The sequence below is a fragment of the Emys orbicularis genome, chromosome 8 (genome assembly GCF_028017835.1).
Source record: "Emys orbicularis isolate rEmyOrb1 chromosome 8, rEmyOrb1.hap1, whole genome shotgun sequence".
Lineage (NCBI taxonomy): Eukaryota > Metazoa > Chordata > Testudines > Emydidae > Emys > Emys orbicularis.
Window position 1 is genome coordinate 109,878,838 of NC_088690.1, and position 18,007 is coordinate 109,896,844.

The 18,007-nt window shown below is 42.6% G+C and overlaps 1 protein-coding gene across 1 annotated transcript in view; it reads right to left on the reverse strand.

Moving 5' to 3' along the window:
- GEMIN5 (gem nuclear organelle associated protein 5) overlaps window positions 1–18,007 on the reverse strand; it is a 33,918-nt gene that overhangs the window by 14,481 nt on the left and 1,430 nt on the right. The window contains exons 3-17 of the mRNA XM_065408885.1: window positions 14,777–14,958; window positions 13,381–13,532; window positions 13,021–13,137; window positions 12,290–12,422; window positions 11,743–11,905; window positions 10,887–11,099; window positions 9,197–9,282; window positions 8,381–8,475; window positions 7,697–7,833; window positions 5,865–5,938; window positions 5,027–5,208; window positions 3,959–4,098; window positions 1,248–1,419; window positions 754–972; window positions 242–355 (exon numbers count right to left, since the gene is read on the reverse strand). Coding sequence (XP_065264957.1) covers window positions 242–355; window positions 754–972; window positions 1,248–1,419; window positions 3,959–4,098; window positions 5,027–5,208; window positions 5,865–5,938; window positions 7,697–7,833; window positions 8,381–8,475; window positions 9,197–9,282; window positions 10,887–11,099; window positions 11,743–11,905; window positions 12,290–12,422; window positions 13,021–13,137; window positions 13,381–13,532; window positions 14,777–14,958 — 2,179 coding nt within the window. The remainder of the gene's footprint in view (window positions 1–241; window positions 356–753; window positions 973–1,247; window positions 1,420–3,958; window positions 4,099–5,026; window positions 5,209–5,864; window positions 5,939–7,696; window positions 7,834–8,380; window positions 8,476–9,196; window positions 9,283–10,886; window positions 11,100–11,742; window positions 11,906–12,289; window positions 12,423–13,020; window positions 13,138–13,380; window positions 13,533–14,776; window positions 14,959–18,007) is intronic.

The following is an 18,007-nucleotide window of genomic DNA, read 5'->3' on the forward strand; positions in this document are numbered from 1 at the left end:
TTCACATATCACACTAAACTTAGCCATTTTTCCTGCTTGGCGGGTCAGTTAAATCAAAAGTAGTTTGAACTAACATGATAAATAGTTCTGAAAGCTCTCTCTCTCCAGACATTGCTTAGCTGATGTAACATTAATATGGGAAGCTGCTCTTTTACAGGAAACAAGCCTCAAAGTATGGTGGCTCTGTCTGGTCCCTTAAACCCAATCTGTGTCATGACACTTGTGCTTGAAATGTACCAACCTGGTTTCTCTTTAGGGTGATCCTTTTTCACGGGAGTGGTTTTATGGTTCATGAAAGGTTTTGGCAGGTCAGACACAGAACAAACACGTGGATACAAAGGGAGCTCCTTGGAAACTGTGGGATTAAATGAATGAAAGAAACAAGAAGCTATGGACAAGCCCAAGACATTAAAAGACATAGTGTCAAGGTTTAATGTAGTGTCAGTGAGGGGTTGAGCATCTTTGTTTCCAATGTAGGTTTAACGTCTTGTAGTTTGAAGTATTAATTGAAATCAGTAATCTAGAGGGAATCTGCAAAAGCTGCTCCAAGTTTGGGCCAGGGACAAACCAGAGCCTGGCTGATTCCAGGATCACTTGAGAGGGGCATGAATGTGGCACAAAGCCACCCTCCCTTCTTCAGCTGTCCCAGGCACAGCCGAGAATCTGGTCCCTGGGCATGCCCTCTCACGACCATGATCTGCAGGCTACTAAGCCTCTTCCATTAACTAAGACAATCTTGGGACTGGTAATTACCTGCCAGAGAGACCTTGTCAGAGAACTCCTGCGCTTCCTTTTCTTCCTCGTGGTCTGATAGCCCATTCTCATCTAACAAATTGTCTACAACCTCTTCTCCATTCACTGTGTCGCTCACATCCTGCTTTGCTGGAACCTTCCCCATGGGCTTTTTCTTCTTCTTGGCTTTGAGTTTGGGTTGAGAGCTCCTTTTTTTCTCCAAGTCTGTGCTCTTTTTGCCTGGAAAAGATTGCAATAATTATGTCTATGAGAGACAGCAATCTGCTTAGATATTAGCATGTCACCTCTGGAGATCAGAGCTCCCATTCTGGCTTAACTTCCTAGTCTATAACGCTGGAGGTCCCATCTACAGCTCCACTTGATCCGGGACACTGAGGGTCTGCCTAAGAACTAAAGGGCAAATTTGAATTTAGAACAAATATTACCACTGTCTATTTCATTACTCCTATCCCCACACCTGCCCAGTACAGAATCCTCTGCTCAGGTATACTGACCTTGAGGGGGCCGGGTATACTCCTGCTTTGAGGTTAGCCATTTATGAACACAAAAGTCATCTGCTCCTGTATAAACAGAATCTGGATCCACTGGTGACCACTGAACACAAAGCAGCCGGCCCCGGTGCCCTCGATAATTGCACAGTGGCTCCTCCTTCAGAACATCCCACACCTAAAAACAAAAGCCCTTTTTTTAGAGAAACCAAATATCTAAACAAGTCTGATACCCCTCTAATGTTCCGCATCATCATCTTCACCCATCACCAGCAGCTTTACATTGAGGTCTCCAAAGTAGTCTAGAATGTTTCACGAACCAGTAACCCAAACCCAACACACAGAAGGAGATGCTGAATAGTCCCTTTTGTTGCTACTGATAACAATTGTACATTCACGTAACATCTTTTATCCTGAAGGATCCAAAAGTGCTGATGAAAGACCCGATGAACTGAACCTGTGAATCAGTTTACCATTACTGAAATGCAGTCACTTATGGCTTTAAACACAGCAACTATTAAGCACTGTCCAGAAACATGGTACAATAGAATATCCTTTAATAGATATGAAAAGACCTCATAAATAACCCTAGAACTAAGGAGTTCTCTAATAGGATTAAGTGATTGAGTCTAATAATTCAAAACACACTCATCTGAAAAGTTTCAGTGTCAAAACTGATAATACCTTCAGAAGACCGGAGGGCAAATTAAGAGGCCTTTATTTGTTAGAGATGTCTCACGCTATGCAAAGCATTGCAGACTTGAAACTGGATGTGTTTTGAAATATAAGATCAAAGCTTCTGTTATCCAGTGTAAACTCAGACTTCAACGAGATGATCAGACTACGTTGCAAATATATTTAACAAAATTATTTGAAAACCCATTCTCTTGCTCTCAGGCTAGGATTCTGCGCTTTCCTTCTGTTGAGAGATGTGATCACTTACATCTAAAACAGAGATAGTTGTCTGTGCGTGTGTGTCTGTGTGTGTCTCTCTTTCCTCTTTAGGTCCAAAATTTGGCAAGTAAGTGAAAGGGAGATGATGTTCAAATATTTAACTCTAAAATAGGAATGTCTGTAAACAACTTCTTTTATTCATCACATGGGCACTTAGATGTTTTAGTTAATCTTTAAGGCATTCTTACTGTAGAATTAGTGTAGTGTGAATATTTTCCCATAAGTGAGATGCGCAGTACTGATCGATAAGAAGATAGTGCCAAGTTCTGCATTTCCATTGCAGAACTTCTATAGAGCTGGATGGGAACTGTGCAATGAATATTTTTTTCCAGTGGAAAATACAGTTCCCATTTAGTTAAAATTTTCCATTAAAAAAATTCAGGTTTTGCCAGAAATGTTTGAAAATTTAAACAAAATATTCAATTTGGGGTCAGGTTGAACAAAGCGAAACATTTTGGTTTAACTTCGTCTGACATTTAACACACAATCCACAGCAGTCTCCCCTTTGCTTAAACTGCCATGATGCATCATGGGAGATGTAGTTCAGCCAGGGAGTGCAGCCCAGAGGAGCTTGGGTGCATGAGGCACTGGAACCACAATTCCCAAAAGGTACAACAGCAGCTCATGAGAACCAGATTAATATTGATTCAAGACAAAAATAAATGTTTCAATTGGGTTCAACAAACTGAAATAAAATATTCTGATTCTGGAATGTTGAAATGTCTAGTTTCTACATTTCCCAATCAATATTTTTAGAAATTTTCACTCCACAGAAAATTTTGATATTTTGACTGTCCCAACTTGTGAAGACGACAAATTTTAAAATATCAATTTCCAACCAGTTCTATGCAGTTCTCTGCATTTTCATTCTACACAATTATTTCAGTGCCAGAGGCATCATCAGGAAGTCCTTACTACTTTTACTGTTTCATTTTCTCCTCCAACCAAAAACACACATAAGAATAACCATATTGAGTCAGACCAATGGTCCATTTAGCCCAGTATCCAACAGCTGCTGGTGCCAGATGCTTCAGAGGAAATGAACAGAAAAGGGCAATTAGCAAATGATCCATTCCCTGTCATCCAGCCCCAGCTTCTGGAAGTCAGAAGTTTACAGACACCCAGAGCACAGGTTTGCATCCATGACTATATCTTGGCTAACAGCCATTGCTGGACCTATCCTCCATGAATGTATCTAATTCTTTTCGAACCCCGTTATAGTTTTGGCCTTCACAACATCCCCTGGCAATGAGTTCCACAGGTTAACTGTGAGTTGTGTTAAGAAGTACTTCCTTATGTTTGTTTTAAAACTGCTGCCTATTAACTTTTTCACTGGGTGACCATGGTCCTTGTGTTATTTATCCCTTCATATAACATTTCCTTATTCACTTTCTCCACACCATTCATCTCTGGTGCTGCTAAAGAAGCCAAGAAGTCTTTCACTTTACAATTTTATCCTGCAGACTCCTGCATTCCCAGTTGCTAGACTTACAGTGATTCCCAGTAATGGTTTCATCTCTCACTCTGCAAAAACAGAAGGTGATTACTGTTTGGAAACAGGTACTAACAGAAAGGTAGGGGAAAATCATGCTGTCCTTTTCGGCAGATTTCTATCACAGAGACGTTTTCAGCAATACCACAGTTTATCTGGCACAGGAGTCATCCCCAAATACTCTGCAGTCAACTCGGTATTAAAAAAATTGCAGAGGAAGGAGGATTTGAAAACAAAAGAAATGTAATCATAAGTGGTCCCACAACCATACCTGTGCTGTGCCATCGTAGCAAGCAGATACTAATCTCCCCTCATGATGCGGGCTCCATGCCAGACTGGTGATTTTAGCCGTGTGGCCCACCAGAGTTCGAAAAGGCTCTGTTATCGTCACAGGGGTTTTTGAAGAGCTCTCTGAAAGCAAACAATGGAGGTCAGGTAAGGTTGGGAGGACAAGTCACTCCAGTGGAATGGAAATTGTGACATCAGGCCACATTCGCAGTTGGCAAGGAGCCCTGGGGCATGCCTTTCTTTGTCTGAGCAAAGCAGTGGACAAAACTGCATATGCAAAAGTAGGTGAACCAGTGCACATGCACCCGAACCCTGTGTACTGAAAGCTTGGCTTACAATGTTCAACAATGCAGCATGCTGTTTTATTAGTTACCTCTGTCAAGAGTTTTAGGAGAGGGTGCGCACAAAGGACGAAGCAAAATAAAGTTGCCTTCTATTGGCTGCATTCATACCATAATCACACTAATTCACTTCTCCCCATATTGCAACTGAAATTTTTCTCGCATCACGTGCACGTTGGAAATTAACAGCACTGTGAAATATGCAAACTCTTTTTAAGCTGAGATTTCTCACAGTTCAATATGTCACAAATTTCTCTACCCCCCCCGCCCCCCCATGTATTTCAAGACACAAGCAATAAGCAATTTTTTCAGAGAACCAAAACAAGTGAGCCCCCCCCTACAATCAGAAGAGTGTACTGCACCCCATCGGAGCCTTGTTGCCAGCTCCCTATCAATTCTGCTCCTTACGCAGGCCTGGGAATGATCCCTGATGAGATACAAGGCGCCTCTCCCCATTCAGGGGTTATGCATGCAGTCCTTGCCAACAGTCCCAAGCCCTGCTGCCTGGGGAAGTGAACATGAGAATGGGACCCCAAAACAAATACTTATTATTAAAAAGGTAAGGAAAAGGACAAAATCAACTCCCTTCAGAGTCAAGTAGTGAAAGACAGTCGCAGAGCCCCCTAGGGAGTGTAAGGAAAGGAAAATACTGAAGGGGGGAAAAAAATCACATTCCTGCAACATCTGAAAGTATAAGCCCAGGCAGTTACCTATGACACCCTTTAGGTTATGCACATAAATGATGGCATTGATTGAGCCTGACGCTATCATGTAACTCAGCTCTGGCTGGGTCCCGTGCTCATGATGCCAGCGAATAGCATTAATCAGTTTATGATGTTGCTGGATGGTGCAGAGCAATCTCAAGTTAGGAGCCTGAAATATTTCAATTGATCTGTAATTAAAACAAACAAAAAACACAACATGAGAAATGCTGGGATTGGCTAAAGGATCTATGTTCCATCCCCAATGTGAATATTCTGTTGTTACTGCACAGTAACAGGGTATAATGACAGAATGTGGGTTGGAATGATTCAAGAAATTAATGAGATTTTCACCTCCGTAAACCTGGCTCAAATCCTGGCTTAAGTCACAGGTGCAAACAAGCATCCTGAACCTTATCAGTCACTTTTAAAAATCAACATACACTATGGCATGATGGGTTGCATGCGCTCATGAGAGACCCAGCTCTGGGATGATAGAGAATATTACCGATCAGGACTGAGATGCACGGGCAGTGCCATGCTGGAAGCACCAGCCTCCAGCATAAGTTGTTCTAGGTAGAACTGTTTCACTGACATGAAAACAAGAAATTCCTCCTCCCTCAGATACACTGACAGGGCTGACGGTCAGAGATAAATCAGAGCAGTCACTATGCTGACTCTAGATGAATTTACTTAATCAGCAGTTGATTGCATATATGATTTAGTTGGGGACTGGTCCTGCTTTGAGCAGGGGGTTGGACTAGATGACCTCCTGAGGTCCCTTCCAACCCTGATATTCTATGATTCTATGACATTAGCATTAACCTAGGCCTTAAAGAAAACATACCCATCTTCGTTACCAAGAGCCAAGATTTTGCCATCTGGTTTCCAGCTGATTTCAGTGCGTGCAGGCAATTTGTACTAAAGAAAGAAAACGTACCAAAGAAAAAACAAAGAACTATTAGCAGTAACTGCTGCAAACCCTAAACTCTTTCCTTCCGTGAATTCAAGAGAATTAAACCCGTACTCAAATTGGGTGTTTGCAATTAGAAAAAGTCCATAAAAAGAGAATCCCCAATGTCGGATTTCCAGAGCACATTTTGTAATAGAGATGCATGCTTGAGTGATGATAAAATAGGTTCTATTTATAGCAGGACTAATTACTGCAGGAAATGGTGACTCAGGGTTATCAATTTAGACTCTAAAAATCTCAGAGGAAGTTGCTCTGGGATCCAGTGGGATCTGGGCATCTAAGCCAGGGGGAGGGATAGCTCAGTGGTTTGAGCATTGGCCTGCTAAACCCAGGGGGTTGGGAGTTCAATCCTTGGGGCCATTTAGAGATCTGGGGCAAAAATCTGTTTGGGGATTGGTCCTGCTTTGAGCAGGGGGTTGGATTAGATGACCTCCTGAGGTCCCTTCCAACCCTGATATTCTATGAACCCCACTGAAAATCCAAGCCTTTGTGAACAAACTCATAACTTCCATGTCGAGTTTATAAAGACTAACTATTGTAATTCCCCCCATCCAGACCTACATTATTGGTAATTCTCAATTTAAGATGCTTGTTGTTTCCTGTTACGCATGGATTTCCCCCCTTTTCTCTCTAATGATGCTTTTGGTCACAAAGACTAGACCAGAACCTCAGCTGGTGTATGTCAGCAAAACTCCAAGTCATCAATGGAGCTTTGCTGATTTATACCAAGTGAGGAACTAGTCCACTGTGTTTACTGTAAAAAGCAACAGAGGGTCCTGTGGCACCTTTAAGACTAACAGAAGACACTAGTCCACTGTGTTTACTGCTTTGTTTTGCCAAGACATGATTAACCACCCCTCTGCCCCAATCTGAAGCCTACTCTGCTCCAGCTGCAGTGTGGTGTGAGACGGACTTCTCCGCAGTGCTTAGTAACCTTATTGCAACAGCATTTCATTAAAAAAAAAATTTAGTCAACTGCACTCAGAGAGGCAGTGATCTAATAGGTCCAATGCTCAGAGCAAAGGACTGGGAGCATTTTGAGTTCGCAGGTGGCTGACCCACATTCATTCACTATGTGATCTCAGCCAAGATATTGGAGGGAGATTTTCAGATGTTAGAGCCCTAACTGCCATTTGTGCCTCTGCAAATCTCTCCCTCTGCGCACAAGTTGAATGCAACAATGAGACTGAGGTGCGGTCTGAGTACAGGACCTACAGCGAAAAGCTTCACATTTTATTCGCAGAGCTGTGCTTCAAGTACTTCGCCTTGGTTTCCTGATCTGTAGAACGGTCTTAAGGATACTTGTTTGCCAGATTCAGAGGGGCAGTGTGGATTTTAATTAATGTCTCAAATGCTTTGAAGATGAAAAGTGCTATAAGAACCAAGTATTAATTTTAGAAAGCCAAGTACTCAGCTGAGTTGTCTTGGGTAAATAAATTACAAAAACAGAAAACAATTGGCGATAGCGAGAAGAGAGAAGATCTGCTGTCTTGCCTTAATGAAAGAGAAAGAACTCCTTCAGGGACAAAAGTGTATGTATTTAGATGCTTTAAATGTCTCTGAAGTGCATCTAGGAAGACTAAGGATTTCAGATGCTTTATTTTATTTGCTATAGATTCATCAGAAGGACAGAAAAGAAAAAACAGGGATGGAATGTTATCATGCAAGTAATTTCTACTCCATGATCCATAAAGAATTATACTCACTTTGATTGAATTAGTGTCCCTGATGACTTTATTGATGTCATTTGCCTCTCCACTAAGCTTCCAAGGATTGTGCTGCAAGACAATACCTTCCCCTGCACAGCTGTATAATGTTACAGAGGGCCTGTCACCATCGCCTCCTGTACAACAGAGATAAAAGCTAAATACAGCCTTTTCCTACACAGGCCTCAGTAGGGCTAATTGCTCCCAGCAAAAATAGAACCTCTGATTTAAAGCGTCATATGTGATTTGGCAGTAAGAGATTCTCCTGCTATAACCCATTAAAAGGGCCACTTTCAATACCAGAAGTACACACACCTCTTAACACACTGACTGTGCATGGGGTTTACCTCCCTCTAGTGGCTGGCCCTGAGCAACATTAAGAGCTTGTTATTTAACAAGGGTCAACTCAGTTGCTCGTCTAGCTCAAGTGGTACGGGCTGGTGGGTTTGGTGCTAAAGGTCCCAGGTTTGATCCTCAATGATGACTGCAGGGTCTATGCGTATCTCTCTCTACTGGTTCATTCCTTCTTGAGAATGAATCCATTATAAAAGTCTCCAAGGGCACAGGAATCATACCCAATGCACATTGACTCAGCAGGAGGGCTGACATGCCATCTTCACAGTATCCACATCCTCTACAAGTGAAAGGACTTAACATTTGCTATAGTATGGTTCCAAGACTCACCAAAAGAGAGAGGGGGAATTGGAGGTCCCCAGGCTAACGTGTACACAGTCTTCTTGTGATAGGTGCTGGAGATCTGAGGAGGCCTATTTTTGATGCTGGATAGGGAGAGGAGCAGGGAACAGCAAAATAAGTCAGATTTTAGAGAGGTGCAGTGAACATCCCCAGACAAATCTCATATACAGAGAAAGCTCAAAGCACAATGGCCATGAGTGAAAATGGACAAGCAGCAGTTCAACAGCCCAACAAGCAGAAATGCAACCAGCAGCACATCTCACAATTGCATCCTCAGGTACACTGCTGGCTACAGTTAAGGTTATAGCAGGACTTTTCTTGTATGCCACATTTGCACATGCTCCTAGTTCCCTGGAAAGTTCTTCTGGCTGAAATTTTCTATGCCTGGTCTCCACCCATAGGTGATATTTGGTTGGGCAATTGGAGCAAACTTACATCAGGAGCTACTAGGCACAGCAGGGAGATACTGGCAAGATGGACACACCCCAAATTCAACCAACTATGCTCTATGGCTACTTGTAATTTAATCCTACTCTCTGAGCAATAGCTTGCCTAAGCTAAGGACACTGCAACAGAGAAGAGGGATAATGTACACTGAGTTTCAGCATTGGCAGTGATACTGATTATCTAATGCTATTGAATGCATGCAATGGAAAATCATCACTAGAAGCATCACAATAAGCGAGAAGTTAAAGTGTCACTTCACACTGCCCATGAGTTTAAGAAGGTTCCATTATTCCCATCACTGTAGCAACTATAGTTTGCTCATAAAAACACTGATCAACTTGAAAACTAGTTTCTTACTTGCTGGAGTAGGTGTCGTACATGCCAACCTTTCCATCGTCCGTTCCAAAGGCTAAGCAGCCTTCTTTAGTCGGATGCCAGGATAACTGCAAACAAAATAGTAATAAAAGGTCAAACAACCAGACAGGCATATGGCTATTTCCTATCCCCCAGTGCAATTTTTCCAGGGATTAACTAGAAAGAAAGAAAAAAAGAGGAAAATCTTGAAATTGGGGAGGTAGCATCATACTTAAGATCAACCTGTTGCTACCAGGCCCACCAGCTAGACACTTAAACTGATCTCTTGTTGAGAATATCCACGGCTCCCTCTCCGTTTATTGTGGGTTGGGAGAAACAGAGCTGGGGGAATTAGAATGCTCAGAGTGGCAAAAGCCGTTTCTACTGAAGACAGATACTGTTGTCTTGCCATCATGACCTTAACACTCGCCACAGAGCAGGAACCTTTCGCTAAGCTGTGGTTGAACTATACCCGCAGTCAACTATGCCTTCCCAGCAGGGTGCCAAAGGAAAGCCTAGAGACAGAGTTGGAAGATGAGAATGGGGAAAAACCGGCCAGAAATACAATGCTATATAAATTGACCTTTGTCAGTTTTTCCCTACATGTCACACAGGCACCTGTAGCTGCATCGGTGTCTAATATTCTGTCTCTACACATGAAGAAATATGTTGCCTGCAAATGAATCCACACATGTGAGAACCTGGGCAATATATTGGCTTTATGTATCCATTAGCTGGATAAAACATTTTCCAGAAGGGAGGGATAACTGAGTAAGTGTGACAGATATGGGCAATTTCCAGCAATAGACTTGAAAAACCGTATTATATTAAGTTTATGTATTATTGTGGGCCTCTTGGAGGGATGGGGGAGAGGGAAGGGAAGGGGATGACACAGATATAAAACTTAAGAGTTCAAAAAACTACATTGAAAATGTGCCAGACAAGTATGGACTTTTGGGACAGTAAGTGTGAAGTGGATTTCATGGGGAATCCCAGGGAGATGTTAATTCAAATTCCCCAACTCTGGTTAAGCAAAACCCCAGCCTTTTGAAGCTATACCCAGAGGAGAGGGTAGTTATCTGCTGATCAGCTTTTACAGAAGGCCAAGATCAAAGGCCCCGAGCTGTATAAAGAAATGGTTGATTTGCCCAGCCTCTGTTCTGGTTCTGGATCTAAGACAGATGAACTTATAACCACAGGGAAAACCCAGTTATGGGTTTTGATGGACTAAAACCTACCAGAGCCCAAGGTTAGAGTTGGGGATGACCTCTGATAAGCTTTCTAGCCAGCGTGTAGGTCCTTTTATTGTTGTAATATGTTTTCTCTGTAATAGCTTTTACCGTACCAATACATGTGCCTGATTAGAAGGAGCTGTGGGGTAACTTATACCTGTAGGCAACACACTAGTCACAGCCCTCGGAAAGAAAGCAAAGCACAGAGGCTATCCCTTTGATGCTGTCTAGCTTGCTGGGGATATCCTGGTGTAGGCAGGGAGCTATACAGCCTTAACATCCCTAATCAGGAGGGAGTGAGATGTGGGTCTCTGCTCAAGAGAGGTGATTGCTAGGAGCTGGAAGTTTAAAGTGGTGTCCTTGCTGGATCACAAAGGGAGAATACAGATGCAATTGCCCTGAACTGTAACAAACAGCAGGAAACAAAATGCAAGAGAAAAGAGAACTAGAAGTGCACTCACAGCTGTGACCTTGGATTTGATGCCCTGCCAGAATGTTTTCACATCGTAAGTATTGCTCAGAGACAAGGTGTTCCACACCCGGATCATGCTGTCCCCAACACCTATGGCAAGGCAGCCTGTGTCCACAGGGGAGAAGGCCAGGCTGTAGACAAAGCCTCCGAGAGAAGGCAGAGTCCAGCAGCAATCTAAAGTTGTCAGGTCCCAACACTTTACCTGGAGAAAGTTGAGAAACAAGAAACAGCGAGGCTATGAGTTAGTAATGTAATGGCAATAAAAAGAACATGAGAGCAAAACAGATACTGAAAGGGTCAAATTCAAGACTATACCAAGGATGCCTGGTCCCCCCTTCTGAGGAGTACACAACATAGAGACGTCTCAGTATCATGTGGGAGAGTGCCCATTCATTAAAGGTGAGCAGTCCCTATGGATAAATTAACTCATCCTCATGGCCCTTCTCCAAAAATTGCACACTTCTTGGCTACTTTAAGAATGGCACCCTTCTAGACAGCACTTTAAAATGATCTAGGCTCTACAAGCCACATACTACAGCGCTAATATATGTGATTTTAACAGGGAAACTGGGTCTTGTTAAAACGAGGAGAGAAATGTATATATAAAAAGAAGAAATGGATATGTCCCACTGTTAAACACTTCTCCCTCAAGCCCAGAGGGAGAGCAAGATTCACCAACCTCATTGTAATAAAAGTCTGAGCTCATAAGTCAACAACATAAATACATACAACCTGCCCCAGCTCAACCCCAATTCTTAGGAGCAAAATTTGGGATATTCAGATTTAGCTGAAGTGAATGGTCTCAGATATTGCTATGCTATTGTAAGATGACAAATGGTCCTTACATCCCTGTCCATTGAAATGGAAAGAAGTAGCTCTCTCCCGTGGGCCTGCACTGAACATAAATTGAACACAATCCTTGTGTGATTTTGCCCTTCCGAAGAAGATCCCAGAAGCGTCCACTTGCGTTTCCCAGATTGGGTCAAATCCCATAGCAGCAGCTCACCTCTGTGAAAGGAAAGTGCACACTTTATTTTTCTCTGCACAAGAAATAGCTCTATGCATATATGTACACCCACCGACCTGTGTCAAACCAAAGTCAGAGTGAGTCACACAGCTTTCTCCCTCAGGGATCTCATGGACAAACATGTATCGTTAGCAGTGATATATAGTTAGATCTTTGGACAAGTCCCAGGAAACACAGAAGTTACAGTCTTCTAAAAGTTTACCCACATGATAAGGCCAAAATCCTGTCCCCACACTAGTTCCAATATCAGAAGTGCCTTCTTCCCCAGCACACAGAGGGCAGGGTTTCCTACTCAATGCTTTCTTGGCTAGCAACTAAAACGTCCAAAGCTGTACAACGTGTCCAAGCTGGTAAAACCCGCTCACCCAAAGCAGCTGGATACAATCTCTGTGGGATGGCCACAGGGCCAGTGAACAGTCAGCCAAATGCGCTCTTTAATAGCGGGGTCAACACCTCCACTTCTTCTCTTCAGAGTGGGCAACTTCAGGGTCATCACCCCTACGGAATCAAGAGATTAATTAGAATCTGGCCACTGAGCACAAGACAGTCCTCTGAGAGGCTGCCAGGCCTTGCTAACACAAAGTCTCAGACTAAAGCCCCAAGTGCATCCACATGTGTCCTTTCAACTGGATTTTAACAATTTCCCAGTACGCCAGTGTCTAGCTTCCTGTTTTTAAAATCTACAGTGTACTGTGAGGGTTCCCCAGCGTGGAGTCCTTTGCACTCTAGATTCAATTCTTGGAATCCCTCGAATGATGGTCAGAGCCACCATTCCCCAGAACTGGTCAGGATTTCTTTACTTCCAGTAAAACATGTTCTGGGATGTGGAGGAGGGTGCCCCTTCCGCCACTTACTCCAGCCCTGGGTGGCCCAGGAAGCTAAATATCTAGGCTGACAATAAAATGTGGGATTTGGTACACTAGGGGTAGAGCATATTACGGCACAATGGGGCCCTGATCACATTGGAGCATCTAGACACTATTAACATACAAATGAATCATCACATTGCTGAACTAGCAGGCTAGCAGACAGAGAGTGGACTTATCATTCCACACGCACTGGCATTATTTCCTCTAGAAAGGTCCATTGGACTTACCTCTGCCCCTAGCGCAGCTCCAGATTCGGATGGTCTGATCTTTGCTTCCTGACGCCAGGTAACAGCCTTTCGTTTCAGCTGCCTCCTGCATTAGCTCTCCATTTGGAATCTCGCCTTCTTCCAAGGGGAACATTAAATGGTGTTGAAATGATAGCATAGTATTTGAAAAACGTACAGCACTGTACATATTAACAACTGCAATTACACTGCCCTGTGTCAGATAAACTTTATTTTCAACTCTTTGGCTGCCTTAGATCAGCTAGTGCATTTTTATTAATGAAATAAGGAACTTATCTGGCTACTAGCTGGACAGTCATATGAACTACAAGATACTTTGAAAGCACCTAACCATTTATTTACCTTGAAGCTCTTCTTGCCGACTGTATAACACTTCTTCACCAGGCACAGGGCACCATGCCAGAGAGTGAATTTCATCATCGTGGCCTCTCAGTCTATGAACAACTTCTCTTTTCCTGCTGATGTCGATTATAACCACCATGCCATCTTTATAGCTAAAGACAAACATTTAAATTCATGGAGAAATACTTGGATTCTCAAATAAACACACAGGGCCAGACTCTTAGCTGGTGTAAACCAGCGCAGCTCCACTAACTTCAAAGGAGCTACACCAAATGAGGATCTGGCCTCCAGGGCTGATGGTGCTGAGACACTGGCAGACCAGGTGCCAGCTCATGCCAAGGCCCAGAGCACCACTGAACACTGACAAATGCACAGCTGGAAACCAGTCTGGCTTACCTGTGGGTTAGTACAGTTAAAACAGATATTAGTGTTATAAGAATGTGTTTAGACTTTATGGAATGCTTGTAGGATGCTGCATGTATTAATCCTACTTGTAATATCCGTATCCCATGGTATAAAGTTACATTGAATGTTTTCATTGTAAACTTCTGTAATTGTGTAACTCACCAAAGAGGAAAAGAAGCATTAATGTAAAGTGCTCATCATGTACACAAGATGCCCCATTGAAGACAAATGAGGCATTGTGTAGCATCAAAAGACTGAGATCTTGTTGCTTGCATGCCTCATTCCCTCCAGGAAGGAGAGGCCTACGCATGAACTCATCATCAGCTTGGATTCTAGAATGGAATAAAAATCCCTGACAAGGAGAAACTGGGGCTTTATGCTGTCTGGAATCTGAGAGGCAAAGATTCCTAAACAAAAGCAAGAGATCTTCATGCTGCTTGACATGGGTCAGCCCTAAAGGACATATAGAGCTGCTTATTATAGAAGCTTATATTACCTTTTAAAATCTAACACTAACTCCTTTGTGTGTGTGTATGTTTCCTGTTTTAACTTTGTAAATAACTCATTTCTTTTCTTAGTTAATAATTTCTTCAGTTAGTTTATTACAGCCCACCCACCCCGCTAGGCTTCAGAGGCCAAGTTCCAGCCCAAGCCTGAACGTCCACACAGCTATTTTTCGCCCCATACCGTGAGCCCAAGTCTGTAGACCTTTGCTCTGAGACTCACTGCCGCAGTGAGATATCTGCTTGCTGTGTAGACGTACCGCAAATGTCATTTGGGGTTGTTAGAAGCCACTATGTCATACACCAGGTCAATCACATACTTAAAAAACAACTAGAACAAAACAAAACAAAAATCCTTTAAGCCGTACTGGCCAAATCCCCAAACTACTGAAACCTCTGAAAGAATAATCTTAAAATTGTATTACAGGCAAAACACACAATATCTACCTTGCAAAATAAAAGGGAGACACAATGTAACTAGTACTTACCCAATGGCCACCAAGTTCTCATCATGGGGGGAACAAGCTAGACAGAATATAGTTCTGGGCTCTGGGAAGAACTGCTGGCTGTCATTTCTGTTATACCAGTAACAAATGACTGTCCCTTTCTCATCACCGGACACAACCAAATCTTTCACATGGGATGACCAATGCAAGGCGGAGATCGTATTCTGAAAAAAATAGAATGAAGACTGATCAAGGGTGCCTACTGAAGCCTTGTCTCTAGGCTTGTTCTGTAGGCCCTTTGTCTAAAGGAATAATTTACAAACACACACTAGCAGGAAGCACATGGATAAGTCTGTTTAAGCAGCTAGAAGGTATCAGAAGCAGTAGATCAGACTTTTCAACCTCTGGTCCGCAGACCCCTCGGAGTCCACAGACTATGTCTAAGATTTCCAAAAGGGTCCATACCTCCATTTGAAAATGTTTAGGGGCCCACAAATGAAAAAAGGTTGAAAACCACTGACATCAACTATTGTAGACAACACTGTGAGAGGACGATCCTTTCCTGGGGCCACCTCCCCTATAGCCCCACTGTTTGGTTCCCAAGTGTTTTGTTTGATAGATGACGAGGAAAGACTCCATGAATCAAACTGGAAGGGCATATTGAGTGGGGTCCTACAGGGATCAGGTCTGTTCAATATCTTCATCAATGATTCAGATAATGGCATAGAGAGTACACTTATAAAGTTTGCAGACAATACCGAGCTGGGAGGGGTTCCAAATGCTATGGAGGATAGGATTAAAATTCAAAATGATCTGGACAAGCTGGAGAAATGGTCTGAAGTAAACAGGATGAAATTCAATGAGGACAAATGCAAAGTACTCCACTTAGGAAGGAACAATCAGTTGCACAAATACAAAACGGGAAATGACTGCCTAGGAAGGAGTACTGCAGAAAGGGATCTGGGGGTCATAGTGGATCACAAGCTAAATATGAGTCAACAGTAAGAACATAAGACTGTTGCAAAAAAAGCGAACATCATTCTGGGATGTACTGGCAGGAGTGTTGTAAGTAAGACACCAGAAGTAATTCTTCCGCTCTACTCCACAGTTAGGCCTCAACTGGAGTATTGTATGCAGTTCTGGATGTCACATTTCAGGAAAGATGTGAACAAATTGAAGAAAGTCCACAGAAAAGCAACAAAAATGATTAAAGGTCTAGAAAACATGACCCAAGAGGGCAGACTGCAAAAATTAGGTTTGTTTAGTCTGGAGAAGAGAAGACTGAGGGAGGTCATGATAACAGTTTTCAAGTACATAAAAGGCTGTTACAAGAAGGAAGAAAAAATGTTCTCCTTTAACCTCTGAGGACAGGACAAGAAGAAATGGGCTTAAATTGCAGCAAAGGCGGTTTAGGTTGGACATTAGGAAAAGGTTCCTAACTGCCAGGATGGTTAAGCACTGGAATAAATTGCCCAGGGAGATTGTGGAATCTCCATCATTGGAGATTTTTAAAAGCAGGTTAGATAAACACCTGTCAGGGATGGTCTAGATAATATTTAGTCCTGCCATGAGTAAAGGGGACTGGACTAGATGACCTCCCTTCCAGTCCTACAATTGTATAATCACAATATGAGAACCACTGGGCTGTGGCCTCTGTGAAGTCAAGGATGCAATATATATAATCTTACTAGCAGGTGAAAGCCCATACTGTCATACTGATGTGGCAGTTGGGCCAAGAAATCCACCATATATGCAGTCTCCTTCATACAACCAATGAAACTCTCGCATGAAATTACTATATGGTGGGTGTACAAGTGGATGAAAGATCATACTCAAAGAGTAGTTATCAATGGTTCGCTGTCAACCTGGAAGGGTATATCTAATGGAGTCTCGCAGGAGTCAGTTCTGGGTCTGGTACTATTCAAAATGTTCATTAATAACTTGGATAATGGAGTGGAAAACATGTTTATAAAATATATAGATTACACCAAGCTTGCAGGGGTTGCAAGCACTTCAGAGGATAGGATTAGAATTCAAAACAAATATGACAATTTAGAGAACTGGTTTAAAATCAACAAGATGAAATTCAGTAAAAACAAGTGTGAAGGATTACTTAGGATTAGGAAGGAAAAATTAAATGCACAACTACAAAATGGGAAATAACTGGCTAGGTGGTAGTACTGCTGGAAAGGTACCCACCATCTGGGGGTGTCACTGTGCATCGCAAATTGAATACGAGTCAATAATATGAAGGTGTGAAAAAGGCTAATATCCTTCTGGGGTGTATTAACAGCAGTGCTGCATATAAGAGACACGACAGACAATTGTCCTGCTCTACTGGTCAACGGTGAGTACCTCAGCTGGAGTACCGTGTTCAATTCTGGGCGCCACCCTTAGGAGAGGTGTAGACAAACTGGAGAAAGTCCAGAGGAGAGCAACAAAAATGATAAAAGGTTTAAAACACAAGACCTATGAGGAAAGGTAGGGGAGGAAACCAAAACCAGGCATATTTATTCATGATAAAAGATGACTGAGAGGGGACCGGATAGTCTTCAAATATGTTAAGGACTGTTATAAAGAGGATGGTGATCAACTGTTTTCCATGTACTTCTTGTCTTACATTAATGGAACGGCTTAATCTGCAGCGAGGGAAAAAACTTTCAAACTATAAGGGTAGTTAAGTTCTGGAATAGGCTTCCTAGAGAAGTTGTGAAATCCCCCTCACTGTAAGAGTTTAAGACCAGGACCGACAAACATCTAACAGCGATGGTCTAGGTTTACTTAGTCCTGCCTCAGTGCAAGGAGCTAGACCTGATGACCTCTCAAGGTCCCTCCCAACCCGACACTTCTGTGATTCTGTGCAAATTAGCTGTAGAGTAAGGGTGGCTGAGTTACCTCTGATATCCCAATGGCCTAGGATTCTTGGCATGGAATAGATACATGCCTTACTGCACAGGCATAATTTGTAAAATCAAAATGGCCAAGAACTTAAATGCTGGATAACAGACTGCGAATCCCAGTGATAATTAAACTAGGTGAAATTCTAAACAAAAAGTGCTTTCAAACATGCTTGTAGCTGTTTCATTACTTCACACTGACTCAGCAGACATTCTAGGCTTCGGCGTGACACACAAAGTGACAATCCTGGAATCTTACTACTGTACGTACATTTTTTTGAAAATCTACCTAGAAATCAGAATTAGAGACACCTCTTGATTTTGGTTTCAGGTTATTTCACAGACTGAAGTACAATTACAGACATACCAAAACATA